Source organism: Ahaetulla prasina, chromosome 7 (assembly GCF_028640845.1).
Source record: "Ahaetulla prasina isolate Xishuangbanna chromosome 7, ASM2864084v1, whole genome shotgun sequence".
Classification (NCBI taxonomy): Eukaryota; Metazoa; Chordata; class Lepidosauria; order Squamata; family Colubridae; genus Ahaetulla; species Ahaetulla prasina.
The window spans coordinates 43,911,704-43,937,141 of NC_080545.1; the positions used below are offsets into that span (position 1 = coordinate 43,911,704).

The window sequence follows — 25,438 nt, forward strand, 5'->3', positions numbered from 1 at the left end:
ATCTCTTTGTTTTAACAGACACTAAATATAGATACCAGTACCTTGTTCTTCTTTTGGTTGATCCACCATCCATTTAAAAAGAACGATTTTTTTAAAAAAATTAAGTCCTAATTAGTGAATTATTAGCTACATATCTCTATGCTGGTTTTACTGGTGTCTTACAAGTAAAATTGGTTATCCAGGAAAACATGTACTTACGAGGCACTGCTAATACATATCTACTCAAAATTAAGTCCCTCTGTGTTCAAGGAGTTTTATTTGCAGACAACTAGTATATGGTTATTGCTTTTCCTCTTTCTAAACAAAACACCTAAACTACCCATAAAGAGCCAGACTGCCTTACTAAACCATCCTTCAAATCAAGCCTGACTCCTTAAGACTTCATGAACACATCTATGATGTTTTCTTCTGTTTTCTGCTTAAGAAGTAACTGAGGTGTTTCAGTGGGACTGGGAGACATTCAGACAGCTAGATTTTATATTTTCAGAAATGGGAGGGGGAAAAATCATTGCATATGTGTCTCTTCTTTGGTTTTTTAAATACTTTATTTTTTAAAAAATCATTTATTAAAATGCAGATTGTAAATATCCAGAAAACTTCTAGATGATAGCAAAGAGGCCCAAAACCAGTCCATATATGATAGACCTAATTGTATACAACATTTGAACAAAAGCTTTTCAAGGTTTATTATAAGTATTGATCCACAAAAGGTGCAGTATTTAAGCACTCTTTATCAGGCAAGATCTTTTTCTACTTGATTTTTTTTTTTAAATACCAAACTAAACTAGAAAACCAAATGAATCCTGGTGCAACCTGACACTACTGAAAGCACCTGAAAGGCTCTATTTGCATGTCTGTAGTCTACTCCCACATTCCATCTAAAACTGTAATAAAATACAGACATGGTTGAATATCTGCCAATTTTTCTCTCTCATTTGGTTTTCTAGTTTAGTTTGGTATTTAAAAAAAAAATCAAGTAGAGAAAGATCTTGCCTGATAAAGAGTGCTTAAATACTGCACCTTTGGTGGATCAATACTTATAATAAACCTTGAAAAGCTTTTGTTCAAATGTTGTATACAATTAGGTCTATCATATATGGACTGGTTTTGGGCCTCTTTGCTATCATCTAGAAGTTTTCTGGATATTTACAATCTGCATATAGCTTTTATAAATGATTTTTTAAAAAATAAAGTATTTAAAAAACCAATTATTCAAGATAATCTTTACATCACTTGTTACTTAGCAAATAAATATTTATTTTCTGTTTACATTCTTTGAATTTCCCTTCTCTAAGGTTACAATTCTTATATTTTCTAGGAACAAGAGTTACTGCATACAGGGGAATTTATATTTGAGTAGACATTTACAGCTATAATCATACATAGTTGATCCCATATGACTTACCCATATGGTATGAATACACCAGTGTCTTTTTTTTTCAATAAACAAGGACAATTTCCAGAAGAGGCAATTGAACAGAATTAGCCACAACTAATTGAAAGACTTCCTATTTTAAATTCTTTACTAGCTTCTGAACTGAAACAAAAAAATAATATTTCTAGAAGTGATTGAAATGACAACAGATACAGAACAAACATACAACACTAGTACATTTCAATTCCTTACTGACGTTATACAAATATAAACCATTAAGATTTTGTATAAGAAATCCCTACAGAATTAAACAATATCAAAACTATTGTGTCCATCCCTCATGCAAATATAGACAGTTCTCAGCATGCAAGATTGTTGCTCAGGAACCGCAAATAGAATTTTTTTCTGTATCAGAAATAGGTAGAAAATGGTCCTTAAAATATTTTTAGATTTCAGCTCCCATTGTCCATAACTGCTGATTAACAGTCATGGTGCTCACAATAAATCCGTGTGAATATAGCATTTATTTTCTCCCTTACATTAGGTATTGTTGTTGTTATTGCTTCTAAAAATTTGTACTGATCCTAATTTAGATTTGCCCTTTTTTCCAATGATAAGCAACTCCTGCAGAATAGTTATTTTAATCTGCCACTAGATAACATCCAAATCAAATAATAAAGTTTCTGGTACGATAAAGACTAACAACTGAATTACTAAGTTAAAAATCATATTCCAGTTCAAAGTTCATATAATAATAATTTGTTGCCCATGTTTTCCTGAAAATAAGACCCTGTCTTATATTTTTTGAACCCCAAAATAAGCACTTGGCCTTATTTTTGGAGAGGTCTTATTATTTTGGGGCGTGTGGAGCAAGACGGGGCTCCTCTTGCTGTGTTACCTGACTTCCAGCTCCACCGCGTTTCTTGCCATTGTGTGCAGGGAAACAAGTTATACTGTAAAAAAAAAAAAAAAACTTCTTGCGTGTTCGAGAAGTTGGAATTAATTGATTGAACTTGGGAGAAGTTTTTTTTACAGTGCAACTTGTTTACTTGCACACAACAGTGAGAAATGCGACGGAACTGGAAGTCAGGTAACACAGCAAGAAGAACCCCATCTTGTTCCACGCACCCCAATGGCAACAACAGCCTGGCTATTTCCCTTCCCCACCATCTCTTTATCGAGAACGTGTGTAGTGAGATGGGGCTCCTCTTGCCATCTCTTCCCCCCCTCGCCAGGCATGTCAGAGCTTCCTGGCCCTCGCTTAACCACCTGCCCCCTTTATGGATGCAATTTTGGGGTGACAGAGAAGCGATATGCGTGTCTTACCTGAATTCCAGATCCGTCATATTTCTCACCGTTGTGTGCAGGGAAACAAGTTGTACCATAAAAAAAACCTTCTCACAAGTTCGAGAAGTTGGAATTGCAAGTAGTTTTTTTTTTTACAGTACAACTTGTTTCTCTGCACACAACAGCAGTTGACAAACAGTCAAACAGTTGACTTTGTAAAAAAATATACAAATAGAATGAGACTATTGCCTTATACATTGTAAGCCATTATACATTGTAAGCCTTATACATTGTAAGAACACTGGCTCTGCGCATGTGCAAGATGGCGGCTTGCTAGGAGATCAGAGCCGCCGACGGGATGTTCCGCGTTGGATGGCAGCGTCCAGGCGGCCAGCCGAGCTGCTTGCACCCCCCGGCCCGCTTTACCACTCTCTCGGCAGCCGTGGGAGAGGTCTGCGGGCCTTCTCGGTGTCACGGCTGCCGAGAACAAGGCCGGGTGGGCGAGGGCGAGTGGCGGCCATTTCCCTGGACGCGAGGTGAGGCTGCGGCTCGTCGCTGATAGACGAGACCGCGGCTTGTTCTTCTGTTATTCCGCATTGGACTATCCTTAGTGTATCAACCTCCCCCCAGCCTGGTTTTTTGGGGCGATGGGGGTTGAGGGTTCTTTCTGGCTCCTCCACCGCCCTCCCTGTTTGGGTCTTTCCTTGAGGACATTTTACCCCGCTCCTGCCGCGTTTGGGATCTGCGGCCTATTACATCATGCCGGCCTGTTTCAGAGGTGCCTGGCCCAGTTTCTGGGAAAGGCCTCGGATCTGAGGAGTGGTCAGGCCTTTGGCCTATAGCCAGTATTTGGATTAATTGGAGCGTGGGGTCTGCTTGGAGAGATCTTCAGCCTTGGACCATCTTGGCGGAGGGGATTGGTGCGGTGGATATTGGAGGTGTCCTGGCCTTTGTGGGCCCACTTCTCCCATTATTATTAATGTGCACTGTCATCGGCACTTATATGGCCTTTCGGGATTCTTTGGCCAGGATTGTTCCTATGAACTGTGGTGGAAGAGGTTTGGAGACCGGTTTGAGATCTGCCGGGGGACTTATCCAGAAACAGCTGTAGACATTGCTGGCGGTGATAGAAGACCCACCTACCTCGCTTTTTTATGGATTTTAGGACTGAGCTACTTTTCCATCTTCTCCATCTTTAGCTTATTTGTCATCATGTGTCAGCCACCATTTGACGAGTTATCGGACGATGGGTATCCCTGTGAGGAACTATTGTATAATATCCCACCATCCTGGACAATTATCATCTCCCATCGACTTCTATCTCCTAGCGACGTGTTATTTTTTACGATTTGTATACGCTATTCGGTACAGGAACTCTTGCGCCTGCGAGGTATCCCCGCCTCGCAGGAATGGCCCATTTTATTACCAAGGGCCGGCCTCAATGACGGGTCTTGGGACCCACAGAGGTGGCATGCGAAGAGGAAGAGCCTTTGGGGTTTTTTAGATAGGGCATTTTTAAGGGGTGGGAGGGAAAGGGCGGGTGTTGGGGAAAACCCGTCGGGTGGGGGTCCAGTTCCTGCGTATGCTCGTGGCGGTAAGTTAATAGGTCCGAGGGTCATGGGGGGAGTTTGTGTTCCACCGGTTGAGGGTGGTCCTATTTGCACGGTATGGGGGAGGGGCAGATATGGCGGAAGTGGGGGCTCAGATCGTTCTAAGGGGGTGCGCGCTCGATGCTTGCAGGCAATCGCGCGCCCCAAGCCCTCAGACTTCTCCCGTTCCCCGGATGGTCAAGACCCTCAGAGCCCGGGCCTTCGGCTGATGTTGTGCAACGCATGGTCCATGGCCAATAAGGCCGCCCTAATTTATGACCTTATCCAGGGGGGTGCCACGGACTTTATGGGTGTTACGGAGACCTGGTTGGGCGCGGAAGGGGGCGTGCCCCTTGTTCAAATGTGCCCGCCGGGTTTCCGAGCATTCCATCAGCCGAGGGCCCAGGGTAGGGGTGGAGGGGTTGTGATTAGAGAGAGTCTGGAGCCGAGGGAGACCACTGTACCTCAGATTGCCGGGTGTGAATCCCTCTTTGTGAGGTGGGGTCATAGATGTCAGATGGGCTTGTTTGTCACGTACCTGGCTCCTTGCGGCGTGGCAGCAGCCCTGCCCGAGCTCCTGGAGGTGCTTGCTGGAGTGGCGGTGGAGACCCCCAGACTTATTGTCATGGGGGACTTTAACTTGCCATCGACCGGCCTGTCATCTTCAGCTGCTCGGGAGTTCACGGCTTCCATGACGGCCTTGGACCTGACTCAAGTAGTTGATGGCCCTACTCACAGTGGGGGTGGCACTCTGGATTTGATTTTCATCTCTGGTCAGTGGTTGAAGGATCTGGACTTGAGGGATTTAGTCATTGAGCCTTTGTCATGGTCAGATCACTTCCTCCTTCGCCTAGACTTTCTGACCGCCACTCAACACCGCAGGGAGATGGAACCAATACGTTGGTTCCGTCCCAGGCGCCTGATGGACCCGGAGAGGTTCCAGACGGAGCTTGGGCCGTTTCCTGAGGGTCTGGCTCACGGCACGGCCGAGGAACTTGTCGCGGCTTGGGAACGAGCCGCGGCGGGGGCCTTGGATCGTGTCGTGCCTTTGCGGCCTCTGACCCGGCGCAGGTCTCAACCAGCTCCCTGGTACTCCGGGGAGCTGAGGGAGATGAAACGCCGGAGAAGACGCCTAGAGAGTTCCTGGAGGTCTAGTCGTTCAGAGGCTGATCGGACACTAGTTAGGTCCTATACTAGGACCTACCTAGTGGCAATGAGGGAAGCGAGACGTTGCTACGTCTCCTCCCTCATTGCGTTGGCAGATAACCACCCGGCCGCCCTGTTTCGGGTAACTCACTCTCTCCTTCAACAGGGAGAGCGGGATGACCTGTTGCAGGGACGTGCTGAGGAGTTTAGTGGTTATCTATACGACCTATCCACGGTTACTCACGCACTCGTGACGTCTCGCCTGGATTACTGCAATGCTCTCTACATGGGGCTCCCCTTGAGGGGCATCCGGAGGCTACAGTTAGTCCAGAATGCAGCTGCGCGGGTGATAGATGGAGCCCCTCGTGGCTCCCATATGACACCTATCCTGCGCAGACTGCACTGGCTTCCTGTGGCCTTCCGGGTGCGCTTCAAGGTTTTGGTGACCACCTTTAAAGCGCTCCATGGCATTGGGCCGGGTTATTTACGGGACCGCCTACTGCGACCGAATACCTCCCACCGTCCGTGCGCCTCACAGAGAGGGTCTCCTCAGGGTGCCGTCAGCGAGGCAATGTCGTCTGGCGACGCCCAGGAAGGGCCTTCTCTGTGGGGCTCCCACCCTCTGGAACGATCTACCCCGGACTTCGTCAGCTGGACCTTGGACCTTCCGCTGGTCTTAAAACATACTTATTTAATTGTGCAGGACTGAGCTAGATTTTAAATTTTGGGTTTTAAATTGGGTTTTATTTCTATTTTTAATTGGACGGGCTTTAGAATAAGTTTTTTAAATGTTTTATATTGTATTTATATTCTATTTATCTGTTTCTAGTGCCTGTAAACCGCCCTGAGTCCCTTGGGAGATAGGGCGGTATATAAATATGATTAAATAAATAAATAAATAAATAAATAAAATCGTTCCGCTTCGGGACGGTCTGGACCAAAATTGGGTAGATCCAGGTGGGATGTCTGAGAGCCGTCTTGTTGAGATTGTTTGGGATGAGTTTGACCCTGTGGCTCCCGAGGACATGGACAGGTTACTGGGTAGGTTGAATGCCACCACATGTTTACTGGACCCGTGTCCCTCCTGGTTGGCGCTGGCCGCACAGGATGTGACACGAGGCTGGCTCTAGGGGCTTACAAATGCTTCTTTGCAGGAGGGGGTCTTTCCGGCCGCCTTGAAAGTGGCGGTGGTGAAGCCTCTCCTCAAGAAGCCTTCCCTGGACCCAGCTGTGTTAGGTAACTATCGTCCAGTCTCCAACCTTCGCTTCGCGGCGAAGGTTGTAGAGAGTGTGGTGGCATGTCAGCTACCCCGGTACCTGGAGGAAACCATCTATCTAGACCCATTCCAGTCCGGTTTCCGGCCCGGTTACAGCACTGAGACGGCTTTGGTCGCGTTGGTGGATGATCTCTGGAGGGCCAGGGATAGGGGTTATTCCTCTGCCTTGGTCCTATTAGACCTCTCAGCGGCTTTTGATACCATCAACCATGGTATCCTGCTGCACCGGTTGGAGGGATTGGGAGTGGGAGGCACCGTTTATCGGTGGTTCTCCTATCTCTCCGATCGGTCGCAGACGGTGTTGACGGGGGGGCAGAGGTCGGCCCCGAGGCGCCTCACTTGTGGGGTGCCTCAGGGGTCGATCCTCTCGCCCCTCTTGTTCAACATCTATATGAAGCCGCTGGGTGAGATCATCAGTGGTTTCGGTGTGAGGTACCAGCTGTACGCTGACGACACTCAGCTGTACTTTTCCACACCGGACCACCCCAGCAAAGCTATCGAGGTGTTGTCCCGGTGTCTGGAAGCCGTACGGGTCTGGATGGGGAGAAACAGGCTCAAGCTCAATCCCTCCAAGACGGAGTGGCTGTGGATGCCGGCATCCCGCATAGTCAGCTGCAGCCTCGGCTGACTGTTGGGGGCGAGTCATTGGCCCCAATGGAGAGGGTACGCAACTTGGGCGTTCTCCTGGATGGACGGCTGTCTTTCGAAGATCATTTGACGGCCGTCTCCAGGAGACCTTTTCACCAGGTTCGCCTGGTTCGCCAGTTGCGCCCCTTTCTAGACCGGGATGCCTTATGCACGGTCACTCATGCTCTCGTGACATCTCGTCTGGACTACTGCAATGCTCTCTACATGGGGCTCCCCTTGAGGAGCACCCGGAGACTCCAGGTAGTTCATAATGCGGCTGCGTGGGTGATAGAGGGAGCCCCTCGTGGCTCCCATGTAACACCTCTCCTGCGCAGACTGCACTGGCTGCCTGTGGTTTTCCGGGTGCGCTTCAAGGTTTTGGTAATGATCTTTAAAGCGCTCCATGGCATAGGGCCGGGTTACTTACGGGACCGTCTGCTGCCTCCGAATGCCTCCTACCGGCCCGTGCGCTCTCACAGGGAGGGACTCCTCAGGGTGCCTCAGGGGAAGGGCCTTTTCTGTGGGGGCTCCCACCCTCTGGAACGAGCTTCCCCCAGGACTTCGTCAACTTCCTGACCTTCGGACCTTCCGCCGCGAGCTTAAGACACATCTATTTATTTGCGCAGGACTGGACTAGATTTTTAAATTTTAATTGTTTAAATTTTAGATTTGGTCTTAAATTGGGTTTTATTATTTATATGTCTATTTTAAATATTTGGCCTATTTAATAAGTTTTTTAGATTAATGTTTTACTTTGTATATTTATGTTGTTTTTATATGGCTGTACACCGCCCTGAGTCCCTAGGGAGATAGGGCGGTATAAAAATATGAATAAATAAATAAATAAATAAATAAGCCGCCCTGAGTCTTCGGAGAAGGGCGGGGTATAAATGTAAACAAAAACAAAAAAACAAAAAAAAAAGCAAGGAATGCGACAGAGCTGGAAGTCAGGTAAGACACTCATCTAGCTTCTACCCCACCCCTCCCCACCTGCCACCCCCAAATTGCATTGATAAAGGGGGCGGGTGACTAAGCGAGGAGCAGGAAGCCCTGCCATGCCCGGCGAGGGGGGGGAGAAGAGACGGCAAGAGGAGCCCCGACTTGCTTTTCCCCCGCCCTACCCCTCCCTCCCTGCCACCCCCACCTGCCACTCCCCCTCACTGGCCGAGATCAGCAGGCCTGATTCGGTGAGCTGAATGCGCTACTGCCATCCAGGAGAAGAAAGTGAGAAGTGGGCTCTCTCGCAGCACCTCCTCTCTCTCTTTTCCTCCTGAGCAGCAGTGGTGCATCCGGCTCACCGAATCTGGCCTGCTGATCTTGACTGGCAGCGGCTCTGACCCGATCCTGGCTGGCAATATTGCAGGCAAGAACCGGCCATGCCGATCCCACTTCATGGCTGTACAGACAGAGCCCACACTGGCCACTGCTCAGAGATCCAGCACCAATCCCTACCAAACATCAACATATATAATCTTATCTTATTCAAGCTTGGAATCAACATATATGATCTTCTCTTACCCATGTTTGGAACCATATTCCCAATACAGAGACAGAACACCACTTGTAAACAGCTAGACCAGGGGTGTCCAAACTACGGCCCACGGGCCAACTGCGGCCCGCGGGTCAGTTTTTATTGGCCCGCAGCAAATTCTGAAAGTATAACTGAATATGGCCCTTTTCGGCCGCCTCCTGGTGCTTGCCCGGTGGTTCGCTGCGAGGCTCGCGGCTCCTCCCCATGGGCGGGGAATAATGAAGGGAAGGGGCGTAGGAGGCGGCGAGCGGGAAAGAGGCTGCTGGCCATGCCCGACCCCAGCAGTTCTACCCTCGCCTTCCTCGGGCCGCCTGGTGAGGCTCCTCGCGCCTCCCCATGTCGGACACGCGTGGCGGCAGTGACAGCCATCGAGAAACAGGTGAGGAGGCGGCGAGCGGGAAAGAGGTTGCTGGCCGTGCCCGACCCCAGCAGTTCTACCCTCGCCTTCCTCGGGCCGCCTGGCGAGGCTCCTCGCGCCTCCACCCCTTGGGCAGGGAATAACGAAGGGAGTTTCAAGTTCATACCAAATACAAAACAAAAGCCAAGATCAGGGGTGTCCAAACTTGGTCTCTTTAAGACTTGTGGACTTCAATTCCCAGAGTTCTTGCTGGCTGAGGGACTCTGGGAGTTGAAGTCCACAAGTCTTAAAGAGACCAAGTTTGGACACCCCTGTTCTATGCCCATAGCCACATCCACTCAGTCACATGAGCAGTTAGCCATGCCCACCCAGTCACATGAGCAGTTAGCCATGCCCACCCAGTCACATGAGCAGTTAGCCACGCCCACCAGTCACATGACCACCAAGCCACACCCCAAAATAAGCCACGCCCACAGAACTGGTACGGAAAAAATTTAGACCCCCCCCCCCCCGTTCAATGGTGTGGCCCGGGCCTTTGCTTATTTTTCTGTATTTGGCCCTCACCAAAAAAAGTTTGGACACCCCTGAGCTAGACTAATTTTCTCTACCCTCATGAATTCTAATACTGGTATTTTGTATTACAATTACCACAATCCTTAGCTATCTGTGTATATTAACTATATGCAATATATAAATTGCATTTACATTGAGTATATAAAGTTAAGGAAAATTCATGTGCCTTCTTCAGAGGGTTTTTTTTTAAATTTATTTATTTATTTATTTATTTAAAAATTTTATTTGCATTTATATCCCGCCCTTCTCCAAAGACTCAGGGCGGCTTACACTACGTTAGCAATAGTCTTCATTCTATTTGTATATTTATATACAAAGTCAACTATGCCTGTACACCACCCTGAGTCCTTCGGGAGAAGGGCGGTATAAAAATCAAATAAAATAAATAAAATAAATAAATAAACTTATTGCCCCCAACAATCTGGGCCCTCATTTTACCTACCTTATAAAGGATGGAAGGCTGAGTCAACCTTGGGCCTGGTGGGACTAGAACCTGCAGTAATTGCAGGCAGCTGCTGTTAATAACAGACTGCATTAGCAGCCTGAGCCACAGAGGCCCGGTCACAACATTATATACAAGCACATATAATGAAAGAAAACAATAGGACAGGAATGGTAGGCACTTTTGTGCTCTTATGCACGCCCCTTATAGTCCTCTTAGGAATGGGGTGAGGTCAATGGTAGACAATTTTTGATTAAAGCTTTTGGGAGTTTGAGAAGAGACCACAGAGTCAGGTAGTGTGTTCCAAGCGTTAACAATTCTGTTACAAAAGTCATATTTTCTGCAATCAAGATTGAAGCCGTTAACATTAAGTTTGAATCTATTGTTTGCTCTTGTATTATTGCGATTGAAGCTGAAGCAGTCTTTAACAGGAAGGACATTGTAATAGATGATTCTGTGTGTTAAACACAGGTCATGTTAGAGTTGGCGGAGTTCTAAATTTTCTAATCCCAGGGATTCAAGTCTGGAGGTATAAGGTATTTTGTTGTTTACAGAGGAGCGAAGAACTCTTCTTGTAAAATCTTTCTGGACTCGTTCAGTTGTATTAATGTCAGAGATGTGGTATAGGTTCCAGACAGGTGAGCTATATTCAAGAATGGGTCTTGCAAATGTTTTGTATGCTCTGGTTAGTAGTGTAGCGTTTTTGGAAAAGAAGCTACGCAAAATTAGGTTTAAAACTCTTAGAGCCTTTTTTGCTATGTAGTTGCAATGGGCTTTGGCACTTAGATCATTTGATATAAAAACTCCAAGGTCTTTTACAGGGTGGGGGGTCATCAGTAAGGTAATGTCCATCAAGCTTGTACTTAGTGTTTGGGTTCTTTTTTCCAATATGTAAGACTGAGCATTTGCTGGTTTGAGATTTGGAGTTGCCAAGTTTTAGACCAATTGGATACAAAGTCAAGGTCTTTTTGAAGGGTAGTAGTGTTGTTGGTGGTGTTAAATAGTTTGACATCGTCAGCAAAGAGAACACAATAACTTGAGATATGGTCACAGACACTGTTCCCTCTAAACTGCGCGCGTGCGCAAATGCGCACTGCTGACACGGTCTCCGCGCACAGAAAATCTGTGCTGCGCAGCTAATCAACGCCTGTCAAATTACATTGATTAGCTGCGCACAGATTCGCTAGCTAAAACTTTTAGCTAGAATCAGCTAGCTAAAACTTTTAGCTAGCGAATCTGTGCTGGGCAGCTAATCAACGTAATTTGACAGGCGTTGATTAGCTCCCCAGCACAGATTCGGCTAGCTAAAACTTTTAGCTAGAATCGGCTAGCTAAAAGTTTTAGCTAGCCAAATCTGTGCTGGGCAGCTAATCAACGCCTGTCAAATTACGTTGATTAGCTGCGCAGCACAGATTCGGCTAGCTAAAACTTTTAGCTAGAATCGGCTAGCTAAAACTTTTAGCTAGCTGAATCTGTGCTGCGCAGCTAATCAACGTCATTGACAGGCGTCCATTTTAGCTAGCCGATGTGGCCAATGTGGAGTGAAGATTAATGCTAAGTGCTGTTTATGCTAACCCCTTGTAAGTTGTAATAATGGCAAAACGAACGGGCAGTGGCACATCCTCTCACCAAGCCAAAGTAAAAAAGAAATGCGATTCTTTTAAGATGGAATGGCTGTCGGCGTATGTGCAAACGGAAGAAAAAACTGTGAAACTGGGTGAGATTTTTTCTTTTTCGAGCGAGAAAGGTCTGCTCTGCAAAATATGTCGCAAAGCCAAAATATCAAGCGAGTTTTCGGAGGGGAAAATGTGGACAGAATGGAAGCTGGACTACCTCAAGCATCACATTCAGCACCAAAGTCATTTGAAAGCGGTGGGAATTGTAAGAAGATGCAAGATGGGAATGGGGATCGGTACATTGTTGAGGGAGAGCACCAAAGATCAAGAGAAGAGGAACGAGGTGTCACTCGTAAAGAAATCCAATCCCGAGCAAGTTAAAGTTCTCATCGACAATATTCTCCTAGCCATCAACATGAATGCCTCTATGCTGTCGGTTCAACAAATTCACGATCACATGGCAAAGTACGTGACTATTCCAGAAAGCTGGCGAAGCAAAAATTATGCCTTTGAGTTTGTGAATTCCATCAATCAAATAGTGCAGAATGAGACGATGTGTAAAGTTAAAAATGCACCTTGGCACACCCTGATCGTAGATGAGAGCACAGACATAACAGTGCACAAAATGCTAGTCCTGTATATTAAATACAGAGAGGAAAACAACGTCAACCATAAAACTGTATTTGGCGGCATTGTCCAGCTGACGGCATGCACCGCGCGGGATATTATGCAGGCAATAACTCAGTTTTACACCAATCATAAACTAGACATGCAGAGAATGGTGATGCTGACCTCCGACGGTGCCTCAGTAATGTTAGGGAAGCACAACGGAGTTGCAGCTTTATTAAAGCAGCAAATACCACATCTAACTGAGCAACACTGTGTAGCCCATAGAGAGGACTTGGGCATTGATGATGCGTGGAAAGGCGTACCTTTGATGCGTGATGTGGAAACTTTTCTTAGAACGGTTTATTCCACTTTCTCTAGATCCACTGTAAAGAGGGGAAAATTGGAAGAGCTAGCAAAGATTCTTGATGAGGATTCGCTGTCATTCAGGCCTCTGAACGAAGTGCGGTGGCTGTCGCGGGACAAAGCCGTGAATGCTGTTCTGAGGAACTACACTGTCCTGGAAGAATACTGCAAGAGAGAATCCAGTGATAACAGAGATCCAGTGGCGAATTATTGTTACAAAAAACTGACCGATTCAAAGTTCAAGTTTACTCTCACTGCTCTAGGAGATGTTTTGGGCGAGCTGGCACAGCTGTGTCTTTCTTTTCAAAAACGCAACCTGACTGTGATGGAGGGGCACTGCTTTGCAAGAGCAAAGATTGAGAAGCTGCGTGCCCAATACTTGACAGGGGAAAAGGATATCAAGTGGAGTGACCGCGTCAAAGAGGCGATGAGGGCCTCGTCAGCTGATGGCAGAGATATTGGCGGTGAGATTATTTGTTTTATTCGTAATCTCTGCGATCACTTGGATGCTCGTTTTCCAGAGGATGAATTAAAGGAGTGGTCTGCATTGGACATTGAGGCATTGAGCTCAGACATCAGTTTTGAGTACGGAGCAGCAGACATTGCCACATTGGCAAAGAAGTATGAGGCCATTCTCCACCAGCCACATTCTGTGGAGGACATTAACAGTGAATATGCTGATTTCAAGTACATAATGAGGCAAAAACTGAAACAAGGGTCAATCAGCACATTTTCAGATATGGTGGCTGCAACACTAAAATGTGAGGAGCTGAAACACGTCTCACAGCTTGTGGATATTTGTGCTACATTTCAAGCATCCAGTGCGGATTGTGAAAGAGGATTTAGTTTAATGAATCAGATCAAAACAGCATCCAGAAATCGTCTTGAAGTGGATCATTTGGACCAGCTGATGCGCATAAAGTCAAAGCTGCAAGCAGACGAGGACATCAACCTGGACAATGTGTACAACCATTGGAGACGTGAGAAGGACAGACGGGAAAATTAAGGTGAGATTTAAGTCTTCAATCAGAATGTGCTCATCTAGTGTCACTTATTTACAATTTTCTTTTATGGATATTGATCATTGAACACTGCCACTAGTTTGAGTTGTAAAAATCAAATGAGTGTGTCATATACTGAATTTTGTGGAAAAAGAGTTACTTGACTGTCTCCCAGACCACAGTAGAACAATCTCACCCAGTGCATGGCAGGAGCTTCACACAATGGTTTATGCTCATAATGCAAGTCAGAGCTTTATAATAAAAATGTTAAGTATGTTTTCAAAATCGGGAGTTTAATCTTTAACAAGATTTTTGTAATTTTCATTGTGTAAGTGGGCTAAATCACTTAATTAAAAGTGTTATAACAGAAATGTAAATGCTGTAATTTGATTCTTTTAATAAATCATGTGACTTGAATGGATGCGATGCTGGCATGACCCGCACGTCTGATGTTGCTCACAGTGGTCCAAGGGACCGCTCAGGGAGTTAGTGTGCTTGCTCAGACTCGTGAAAAATTAGAGGGAACATTGGTCACAGAGATCATTTATGTATAGTATGAAGAGTGTTGGTCCAAGAACACTGCCTTGAGGAACACCACTTTTGACAGGAACAAGATTTGATAGAGCTTTGCTAATTTTGACCACTTGTTGTCTGTTTGATAGGAAAGAAGTTATCCAATTGTGAAGAGGTCCTAAAATGCCGTAGGATTTTAGCTTTAGGAGAAGTTTATCATGTACTACTGAGTCAAAAGCTTTGCAGAAATCTATGTAGATTGTATCTATTGCGTTGCCTTGATCAAGATTAGTAGTCCATATGTTTTTGCAGTGGAGAAGTTGTAAGTTACATGATAATTTTTTCCTGAAATCAAATTGTTTATTAGAGAGAGTAGGTTGTTTGTTTCTAGGTGGAGGGTAATGGATTGGTTGATGATAGATTCCATTACTTTGCAGGTGACGCAGCATAGAGAGATTGGTCTGTAGTTTTCAACTACGCTGGGATCTCCTTTTTTGAAGATAGGGATGACTGTGGCTAGAGACCAAAGTTCGGGAAGGGAACCAGTCGTGAAAGCTTTATCAAAGATTATGCTTAGGGGTTCTGCTATATTAATTGAAAGTTTTTTTAAGAAGTATGCACATAGTCCATCAGGCTACTTCTTTATCAAAGTATCTCCCATTTTAGGGTTTTTGCAAAACATTTTTTTAAAAAAACATCTCTTAAAAGATGAAACCCTAACAGGAAAAAAAGATGCAAGAGAAAAGCCATCATTTTTCTACTGGAATAGATGTAGACTTGACATGAACACTGCCCTACAATCCACCTTTCAATGATTAATCACATATAAATCTGTATTTTTTTCAAAGTTAAGGGCCGGTTTAGCTCACGCTGGTAAAGCCTGTTATTAAGAACACAGTAGCCTGCAATTACTGCAGGTTCGAGCCCGGCCCAAGGTTGACTCAGCCTTCCATCCTTTATAAGGTAGGTAAAATGAGGACCCAGATTGTTGGGGGGGGCAATAAGTTGACTTTGTAAAAATATACAAATAGAATGAGACTATTGCCTTATACACTGTAAGCCGCCCTGAGTCTTCGGAGAAGGGCGGGGTATAAATGTAAACAAACAAAAAAAAAGTTATCTAAATAGCAACATCTATTCTCCATTCAAAAGACCAGTACAATGCATAAAAATGTCAAGACCTTTTCCTGGAGTATCCAGATATTGATGCAACTCCAAGGCCTTAGCTCTAGAAAGAGGGGGGCATGCAGGACTTAAGGTCCTTTTAGATATTCTAGCTTCCTTCACTTAGTAGATTTTGTTTTCTACTTTTAAGCTAACAATTTTTACCTCTTTTTCCAACTCAGCCAGAAGCAGCACAAACCAACAAATCACAACTGCAAGGAGCAACTTTTTGTTTTCATTCCTCTATCTTTTCCTTCTATGTAAACATGGTGATAGATTCCTACATAACTGCCCCAACCCAGGCAAACAGATGTCAGTAGAAACTGTCACCATTACTGCCTTTCATTTTTCAAAGTGAGAAAAGGAAAGCCTTCCTTTGATCACTGACTTGCTCTTTCTTTCTAGACACAAAACAATTGGGGGACTGGTTCAAGCCCAACTTCCATGGTGTCCTAAGAGTAAAAAAGCTTTGCCAGACCTCCTGGGCCATCCCCTTTCTGCAGGACTATTGAGAGGAACAAAATAAGTAAATGCCAGCTCCATTTACACACAACAGGATATACCATAGTACAAGAGGTAGTTTCACATCTTAACTGCTTGCCTGCTTTTGAGTGAAAGGACCATTTCTATGATGCCTAGATGAGAAGTATATAGGTGAGTAACTAAACTGCGTCCAGGTGATGGATAAGAATTATGGGAACTGTTACCTTTCAACATGCTTGGAGTCTAAATGGGAAAGGATGGCTTAACTGCTAATTCTATTGAACCTACTGCAAATCAGCAGCTAGGACTGTGCCTCATCAACTTTTTCCCTGCAACAGGAAGTACCAAGACAACACTAGACTGGATTAAAATGTACTGGTTTGCTAAATCAATCCTACTGTCAGGCCTTGCACAATAGATAAACTGTCCATAAACTATTCACAAAGGTCCACACAAAGGACTGAATCATAGTTTAGCCAAGGACATCTTAGCCTAGTTGTGTAAATCCAGTCTTAATGGCCAGAAAGGTGAAGGACAACTCTACAAGATTATCTCCAATCATTGATTTATAGTCTCCATCCACACGGCCCAGAAGCCGGGATCAGGCTGCAGAAGTCGACCGGAAAGATGGAAACCTGAGACATTTGTGGGGAAGGGAGCCATAGTGCTGAAGACTTGGTTCTAGTATCCTCTCCAGCTCCTCTATTTAGCGGGCTCAGCAGGGAAACCCTGAGCACCTCCTAGCGCCGGAGATCCGCGCCTCAGACTCGTCGCCAGTCCCAGCAGAACCCCCACCCCCAGCAGAAAACCCCCAGCAGAAAAGCGCCAGTACTCACAGCTGCACCGTCCTGCTGGGGAATAGCGCGGGGACTTCTCTCAGTCTGAGACGGCTGCAATCCAGTCGTTCCCCTAGACAACGGCAAGGAGCCGGGCATTCTTGGGCCAGTCCTGAGAAGAATAGACTGCAGGAGAAGAGCAGGAGTCCTAAAAGTGGCGGCGGCGGCTGTAGCACCCAGCGGCGCACAGAGGAACCCATGTCCGAAATCCCTCGCGCGTTCAGCACTTGGGGCTTTCGGGCTGGGCGAACGGAGTGAAGTCGGGGCAGGGACCACTCAGGGCGCTGGGAGGCGTCGTTTCATGCCCCCCCGCCCCTGCGGGCAAGTCTCTTCACCGCCCAGCCAACTCTACTCAGTTCCCCAAACTTTCCGCCGCTTCCCAGCGCCTGCCCGGACCGGCCGAGCCCGCCCCTTGCCATGTGATAACAACAAAACGGCGGGGAGGGGCAGATTGACTGGGGAAAGACGCCCGGAGGAAGCTTAGCTGTGGCCGGGGTACAGGGGTGGGAAGGCGATGGGACGGAACGGCTTGCAGGCAAGTGCAGCCCGAACAAAAGCCGCGGAGCCATTGCCGCCGTCTCAGACTGAAGGAAGAAACCCAAACCCGCTTGTGCAAATGTACCAAACGTGCGCACAAATACTCCCAGATGGTGACAGGGAAACTGAAGGTCCAATCAATCTTAATGATCTAATCACTATCTTGATTTTAGTAAACATTTGAATTTTAAGACACACAAAACCAGGAACCACATAAATACTACACATGGAACAGCCCAGCGTACACATTCTGGAGAGAAAGAAGTTCTCTGAGGATGGGATCCAGCAGGAGTCCAAAAGCTTATAGACCGAAACTATGGTTCTGGTGACCTATTCAGACTGGATAACTTAAACAAAACTTAAGTTATTCAATATCTAAGTACAGGTATTTCAATAGAGAGTTGAATAATAAGTGCTCTTTCTGCTGGTATAAACCTGGGCTTGATTGGAAAGTTTTAAAACATCACAGCGTTTCTTATCTTGAGTGTTGGCAATGGCAATGACTCATGAATAAGTGTTAATAGAGACATTAAAACATTCACTTTAACATTCAAGAAAAAGAACAGGGCCTCAAAGGGCCTTAAATTATTTAGAATTTAACCTAATTAAAAAACAAAAACAAGAATGACTAGAAATAAGCTGCTCTTTTACTTGTATTTTTAAATAATTTATATCAATGGGTAAAATAATAAACTAAATGTATATTTTTAATGGTAACAAGGCGTTGTTACCATACAAAAGGATTTAATAACTTGGTTTTGTTCAGAATCTGATGGAAGTTTATGCTACACTTAAAATGAACTTTTTTATACTGTAAAGCAGCTTTTCCTGAACAGAATATTACAGATGTCTACAATTTTCATCACTTAAAAACATATTGGATCATATTGAACTGGGAATTATAAAAGTTGTAACTCCCAACTGACTTGGAGGGCAACAGATTTAAGAAGTATGGAATGAAAACTGAATTATGGCATGCAACAAGTTTACATCATTTGTCATATTGTTCCTTGGTAATTATATAAGAACAGGAGAGGCCAGAAAGTTGACGTTTGAATAGTTTAATATTGGAAGATAATGTTTTCATATTCAGAAATATAAGTAATTACTTTAAAACTGTTAGATCCGATGATGGAAGAGACAGACAAAACTCTTTCAGTAACAACAGCTCTTTATTAGTAGACCAGTACAACCCAACAGAGTGCTAGTCTGGCAGTGTCCTCTTTTATAGAGGGCTGCCAGACAGCTTAACCAATGAGCTTTAAGTATTTTCCCGCCTTTTTGGAGGACCTGAGTGAAAACTATAGCACACTCCTTTTATGGTACATAACACAAACAATATTTTAAAAATCAATTTCTAGATTTGCAGTTGTCAAGAAATTGTTTTAGCTTGATTAATTCAATCTATATGGCATAGATGATAAGGATGTTGATGATGTTCTCATTTCCTCCAAAAGATGTTCAGTTCCATGAACACATCCAATTAAACTATTCAATAAAATTTTAATAAGTAATTAACAGCATTACTTATATAATTAATAACTTATAACTTTATATATAGCATTACTTATATAATTAATAATATATATATATATCTTATATATATTAATAACGGCATCTCAGGACCCCTCCACAATTGGATAACAGCTTTCCTGTCAAACAGACAACAAGTGGTCAAAATTGGCAATGCTATATCAAATCCTGTTCCTGTCAAAGTGGCGTTCCCCAAGGCAGCGTTCTTGGACCAACACTCTTCCTATTATACATTAATGATCTCTGTGACCAAATTACAAGTAATTGTGTTCTCTTTGCTGACAATGTCAAACTATTTAACACCACCAACAATACAGCTACCCTTCAAAAAGACCTTGACTTTGTAACTGAATGGTCTGAAACTTGGCAACTCCAAATCTCTACCAGCAAATGTTCAGTCTTACATATTGGAAAAAAGAACCTAAACACTAAGTACAAGCTTGATGGACATTACCTTACAGATGCCCCCACCCAGTGGTGGGATTCAATTTTTTTAACAACCGGTTCTGTGGGCGTGGCTTATTTTGGGGTGTGGCTAGCTGGTCATATGACCGGGTAGGCGTGGCTGACTGGTCATGTGACCAGGTGGGCGTGGCTGGCTGGTCATGTGACTGGGTGGGCGTGGCTAGCTGGTCATGTGACCGGGTGGCCATGGCTATGGGCATAGAAACTACTCAGAGGGCTAAAAAAAGTCATTTTTGACCAGTCCTCGCACTTTTGACTAGTCCTCGCACTTATGACCATCCTCACATTAATGCCCATTGCAGCATTTTTAGCAACCATGCCACTCATTTCACAACTGCTTCTCTTCACCACAGTTACAAGATAGGGCGTAAAATGTGAGGACAGTCGTAGGTGTGAGGACCAGTCAAAAGTGTGAGGACAGGTCAAAAATAACTTTTTCAGCCTCTGAGTAGTTCCTATGCACAAAATGCTGCAAACAGGCATAAATGATGACCGGTCATAAGTGTGAGGACTGGTAAAAAGTGCGAGAACCTGTCAGAAATCATTTTTTTTCAGCCCTCTGGGTAGTCCCTATGTGCAAGGGACTACTCAGAGGGCTGAAAAAGTTATTTTTGACCTGTCCTTGCACTTTTGACCAGTCCTCGCACTTACGACTGTCCTCACATTTTACATTTTGCACCCTATCTTGTAACCATAGTGAAGAGAAGCAGTTGTGAAATGAGTGACACGGTTAAGAATGCTGCAACAGGCATAAATGTGAAGATGGTCATAAATGCGAGGTCTGTTCAAAGGTGTCAGAACCTATCAGAAATCACTTTTTTCAGCCCTCTTGGTAATCTCTATGCACATAGGGACTACCCAGAGGACTTAAAAAAAGTGATTTCTGACAGGTTCTCACACTTTTAACCAGTCCTCACACTTATTACTGGTCATCATTTATGCCTGTTGCAGCATTTTTAATAGCCATGTCACTCATGTCACAACTGCGGTGCTTCATGTGACTGGGTGGGCGTGGCCAGGTGGTCATGTAACATAGCTTCTTTGCCGTAATGACAGTTTGCTGCAATGTTCGTAAGTGTGAAAAACGGTCATAAGTCACTTTTTCAGTGCCATGCTTGTTAAACCAATTACCAGAACAAATCCATTCTCCCTCCCTCTTTCTCTCCATCTTTCTTCCCCCCTTTCTCTCCTTCATCTTTCTCCCCCTCTTTCTCTCAATATTTCTCTCCTTAATCTCTCCTTCTCCCTCCTTCTCTTTCTCTCCATCTTTCTCCCCCCCCCCTTTATCTCCTTCATCTTTCTCCCCCTTCTATCCTTCATCTCTCTTTCTCTCCTTCATCATTTTCTGCCCCCCTCTTTCTCTCCATCATCTTTCTCCAAATGGGGTAGGGTAGGCTGGCCCTGCCCTGGTATTCTAACATTTTTTGCCTGAGAATTTCCTGTATATGAATCCTGTTGTAGAGTCTCATAAAATGACAGTTTTCCCAATCAAGCAGTTATGTACGATTTTTTTATTTAAAATGCATCACAGTAATTATCAATTACACCTGCCCAGAGAGTCATCTCAGTTCTTCCACAATTATTGTGGCTGAATTTATACCTGGCCTCTAAGTTAACTCAGTTCCTTAACAATAAATCGGCTGGGTTCACGCCACATTCTGAGCCCCCCAAAAACTCTACTTGCATCCAGTTACAACTCCAAGCTGGAGAAAGCTAAAGGGGGTATGTGTTAGCGGGAGAGAAATATGAGCAAGGAATCAAATAGTTCGGGGGGGTTAAGAAGAAACAAAGATAAGAGAGAAGAAAGAAAACATGTTGCCGGAGGGTGCAGAAGCACCAGCTATTTGGGAAGAACAGAAGGAAAGAAATGCAGGAGAAGAGATGTAGGGAGGGCTACGATGGGGACGGAGACAAGAGACTGCATGAGTGATGGGTGGCTGAAGCCAGAAGTCATTGCAAAAAGGGATGCTGCCTAAGGAGCTGGCGACACCGCTGGGCCAAGGAGAAGGGGTGGGGGGAGAACGGGAAAAGTGGGGGGAGGGCAGGAGGATGAGGGGCTGGGTAGGAGGGGGAGAGAAATAGTGAAAGGGGGGCGAGGAGAGGAGTGACGAAAGGTAGAAGAAAAGGGAGGGCTTGGTTCAGGATGGGCGCGGGGAAGGGAAGAAGCGCTGGTGGAGGAGTGCAAGGGGCTTCGCTCCTTCTATGCCCACCACCCCCTCCTTCCTCCCTCCCTTCCCTTGCTCCCTCTGCGGCCTGCATTCCTCTCCACTTCCCACGCCCCCCTTTTGCACCCAGGTCGAGGCAGAATTAGCAGGCCGCGCCTCAGGCCGGTGCCGGCTCCCCCTCCTCCCTCCGCCCCCGCCCCCATCATCACCACCGGCCTTCCCTTCCCTTCCTGAAGCTGGGATCTCCCCGGGCTGGGCCATGACCGAGTCAGCTCATCCCAGTCACGCCGAGGCCGGGTCCGCCACGTAAGGAGACGAAGCCAAACGCATCTTGACAGGTGAAGGGGGCGGGGAATCGGCAGCAGGAAGGAGGGAGCGCGAGCGGCTGTGCAAGCGCCCGGTGGCGCCGAAAGCTATGGGGAGAGAGGAGTTGGGGGGGGGTTACCGTGCTGAGGGCTCACAGCCTAGCGGAGTGTAGAAGCTGCAGCAGTTCCCTGCTTGTCAGGGTAATGGAAGTGGCTGCTAAATTGTGGGGGGGAAATTGACTGAAAAAGCTGGGATGAAGATGCCCCTCCCCACCATTACTTACCGCGTGGTGCTTGGATCGGGTGGGCTGTGAGGCCACCAAACAAGCGTCTCTCTAGCCAGCGATTAAAGCGCCTCGCTGGCCACGTGGCCAGCGAGGCGCTTTAATCGCTGGCTAGAGAGACGCCTGGATGGAGGCCTGCTTCGGTTGGCGGCCTTGCAGCCCACCCGATCCAAGCGCCACGCGGCCGCCGACAGACACCGGTAAGTAATGGTGGGGAGGGGAGGGACAAGGGGCGGGGTGAACCGGCAATTTAACAAATGGTTCGGCCGAACCGTCTAGAACCGGTAGAATCCCACTACTGCCCCCACCCTGTTAAAGACCTTGGAGTTTTCATATCAAATGATCTAAGTGCCAAAGCCCACTGCAACTACATCGCAAAAAAGGCTTTAAGAGTTGTAAAACTAATCTTGCATAGCTGCTTCTCCAAAAACACTACACTACTAACCAGAGCATATAAAACATTTGCTAGACCAATTCTTGAATACAGTTCACCTGTTGCGGTGGTCTCTCATGATAGTAAGACACAACAAAGTCATTTCTCGGGATGAGAGCCCAGAACAAATTCCGGAACCCTCTTTTATTATGTTTTGGATAAGGTGGGTGGTTACCGAAGGCAAGCAGGGGCGGTTACATTCTTGCAAGGTATCTGAAGTTGTGGCAAGCAGAATATGGGAGGATACATATCATATGCTGCATGTGGCAGATACAGCTGCTGTTCTATATGACTACGTGCGAAAACAAGCTAGCTAGATAAGGAAGTGGTTTATGGTCACTCATATTTTGCACAATATGTATCAAGGACTGCACAAAACATTCAGAGCGTGGGATGATATCTCTTGTTCCGTGTGCATGTTTCAGCAGGGCGAGCCTGCCTGCACGCACACACAGTATGGTCAATAATTCCTACAGCCTGTCTGGAACCCATACCACATTTCAGATATCAATACAATTGAACGTGTCCAGAAATATTTTACAAGAAGAGTTCTCTGAATACAACAAAATACCTTATGCCAGCAGACTTGAAATCCTGGGTTTAGAAAACTTAGAACTCCGCCACCTTCGACATGACCTGAGTTTAACTTATAGAATCATCAATTACAATGTCCTTCCTGTCGAAGACTACTTCAGCTTCAATTGCAACAATACAGGAGCACACAACAGATTTAAGCTTAATGTTAACCGCTCCAATCTTGATTGCAGAAAATATGACTTCAGTAACAGAGTTGTTAATGCTTGGAATACACTACCTGACTCTGTGGTCTCTTCCCAAAATCCCCAAAGCTTCAACCAAAAACTGTCTAATATTGACCTCACCTCATTCCTAAGAGGTCTGTAAGGGGCGTGCATAAGAGCACAAGCGTGCCTACTGTTCCTGTCCTATTGTTTCCTTTCGTTATATCCAATTAATATAGTTATTACATACTCATACTTATATATATACTTATATATTGTATAGTTATTTCATGCTTATGTTTATATATACTGTGTGACAAAATAAATAAATAAATAAATTGTATTTTGTTTTGTTTTAATTATTTTTTAAAAGAATTCATGTTTTGAAAAACTGGTCCTGGAACAATTGCAATCTTGAAAATACATAATGGTGACAAAGTTGTTTTTAATTGATTAAAACAATATTGCACTTTGATCAGCCATATTTCTTTCAGGACAGACTTTTATAATTGCAACTTTGTCACAAAGAAGCCCAAATTGGGGCTCTGAGATATTTGGGAGAGACAATCTTTAAATGACCCTCAACCATTCCCTCACAGTTTATCTTACAGGATTGTTGGCTGAATATATACAGATAGCACTTTGTGTACCATTATGGCCACATTGAAAAAAACGGAGAATTAAAATTCATGTTATGTTACCAAGTTTCTACCAAGTAGATGGATAGATAAATGCATTTCATAGTTTTTATAGCTCACCCAAATCAAAGGACTGGGGGATGGGAGGGGGTTAGAAAATTTTAAGATAATAAAAGTAATGATAATACATCAAGTTATTTAAAAATAGTAATTAATAAATGAGCAATTGCTCTCTCTTCTCCACAATAAGCACAATGGAGTTGTGCTTTTAAAGATTTTCTAGAAAAAATGGGGGAAGCTTTATGAATCTCTTGGGCAAAGATGCTTCTTTTAATTTTAAGAAATAATTGCTATTGGAGGACTTATTTAGACAATTCAGTAGACTGCTTGTCAAGAGATACGTATAAGCTTATTAAAGAACAACCCCCCCCCAAAAAAAAGCTGGTCATAGGTTTGAGATGAAATGGCAACCATAGGTCAATGTTTACAAGTTACATTTAGTAATCAGGCATAGTCTAACACCCTCCACATTCAAGTGAGTGGCATAAAATGATGTTATTGAAAGATGGATTAAAAATATAGACTTTATTAAATTTTCTTTTTGGCTTTGTTTTGCTTTGCTTTTTGTATGTTTCACATGGTTGGAATATAAAATAAGTATATTAAGTCTTAATGAATTGTTGGAAGAAATGTCCATCTGGATTCAGTTCCAAGTAGGAAGAAAGACATGAAACATGGAGATTGCTTGGAACGATGGTTTAATGGTGGACAGGACCACTTGGTTTGAGGTCCTTGGCAAAAAAGAGCACATGGATGAGAGAGGAAGAGAGATTTATATCCTTTCTTGACCCCACCTTGGAGCTTCCTGTTCCTGTGTAAGAAATGCACTCTGATTGGTTGTCAGACTCCCATGGGGCAGGGGTAACTTTGTAGGTTGTCTGTAGTCCCAGGCCATGGTGATGATGTAATGAAGGGGCTTTGAACAATTCCTATTATAGCTTAATGGCTTTGTCCAGGTTTGGATCTTGAGTGAGGGCTAATCCAATCATGTCCTGAGGGCCATGTCTTTTGTGTTGTAGATAAGCTGGCCCAGCCTTTGTCATGTAGATAGGTTGGCACCAAAATATCTTCTGGGGGAAGGCAGGGAGCTGAGGTTCTGAGTTTATGTCTTTAGAAACATATTTCTCCTTTAGGGGCAATACAATATTCTGCCTTTTAATAGTTCCTAGAATATTTCATTTTCCTAGAGAGAGATGGGTGCTAACTTCCTACAGTATCTATGCAGCACCTATGATGTTGGAGTTGGAAAATTCTTGTTCATAATTGACAGTGTTGCCATCAGAATTCATCATGTCAACTAAAGATGCTGAGAGCAGAAGATGCTATAAGCAGTATAAGATGAATGTATCATACTAAGCCAGGGGTAGTCAACCTTTTTATACCTACCACCCACTTTTGTATCTCTGTTAGTAGTAAAATTTTCTAACAGCCCACCGGTTCCACAGTAATGCGCCGTGTATCGTTGTCTGCACATGCCACTCATGCAGCA

At 44.8% G+C, this 25,438-nt stretch overlaps 1 protein-coding gene across 8 annotated transcripts in view; it reads right to left on the reverse strand.

The window, feature by feature from the left end:
* LRIG3 (leucine rich repeats and immunoglobulin like domains 3) overlaps window positions 1–17,312 on the reverse strand; it is a 157,446-nt gene extending 140,134 nt beyond the window's left edge. For 2 of the 8 annotated variants that reach the window (XM_058191405.1, XM_058191406.1), the window contains exon 1: window positions 16,790–17,312. In XM_058191405.1, coding sequence (XP_058047388.1) covers window positions 16,790–16,989 — 200 coding nt within the window. In that variant the 5' untranslated portion in view covers window positions 16,990–17,312. The remainder of the gene's footprint in view (window positions 1–16,789) is intronic. The other 6 variants (XM_058191403.1, XM_058191404.1, XM_058191401.1 and 3 more) reach the window with 6 other exon arrangements.
* Between the last annotated feature and the right edge of the window lie 8,126 nt (window positions 17,313–25,438).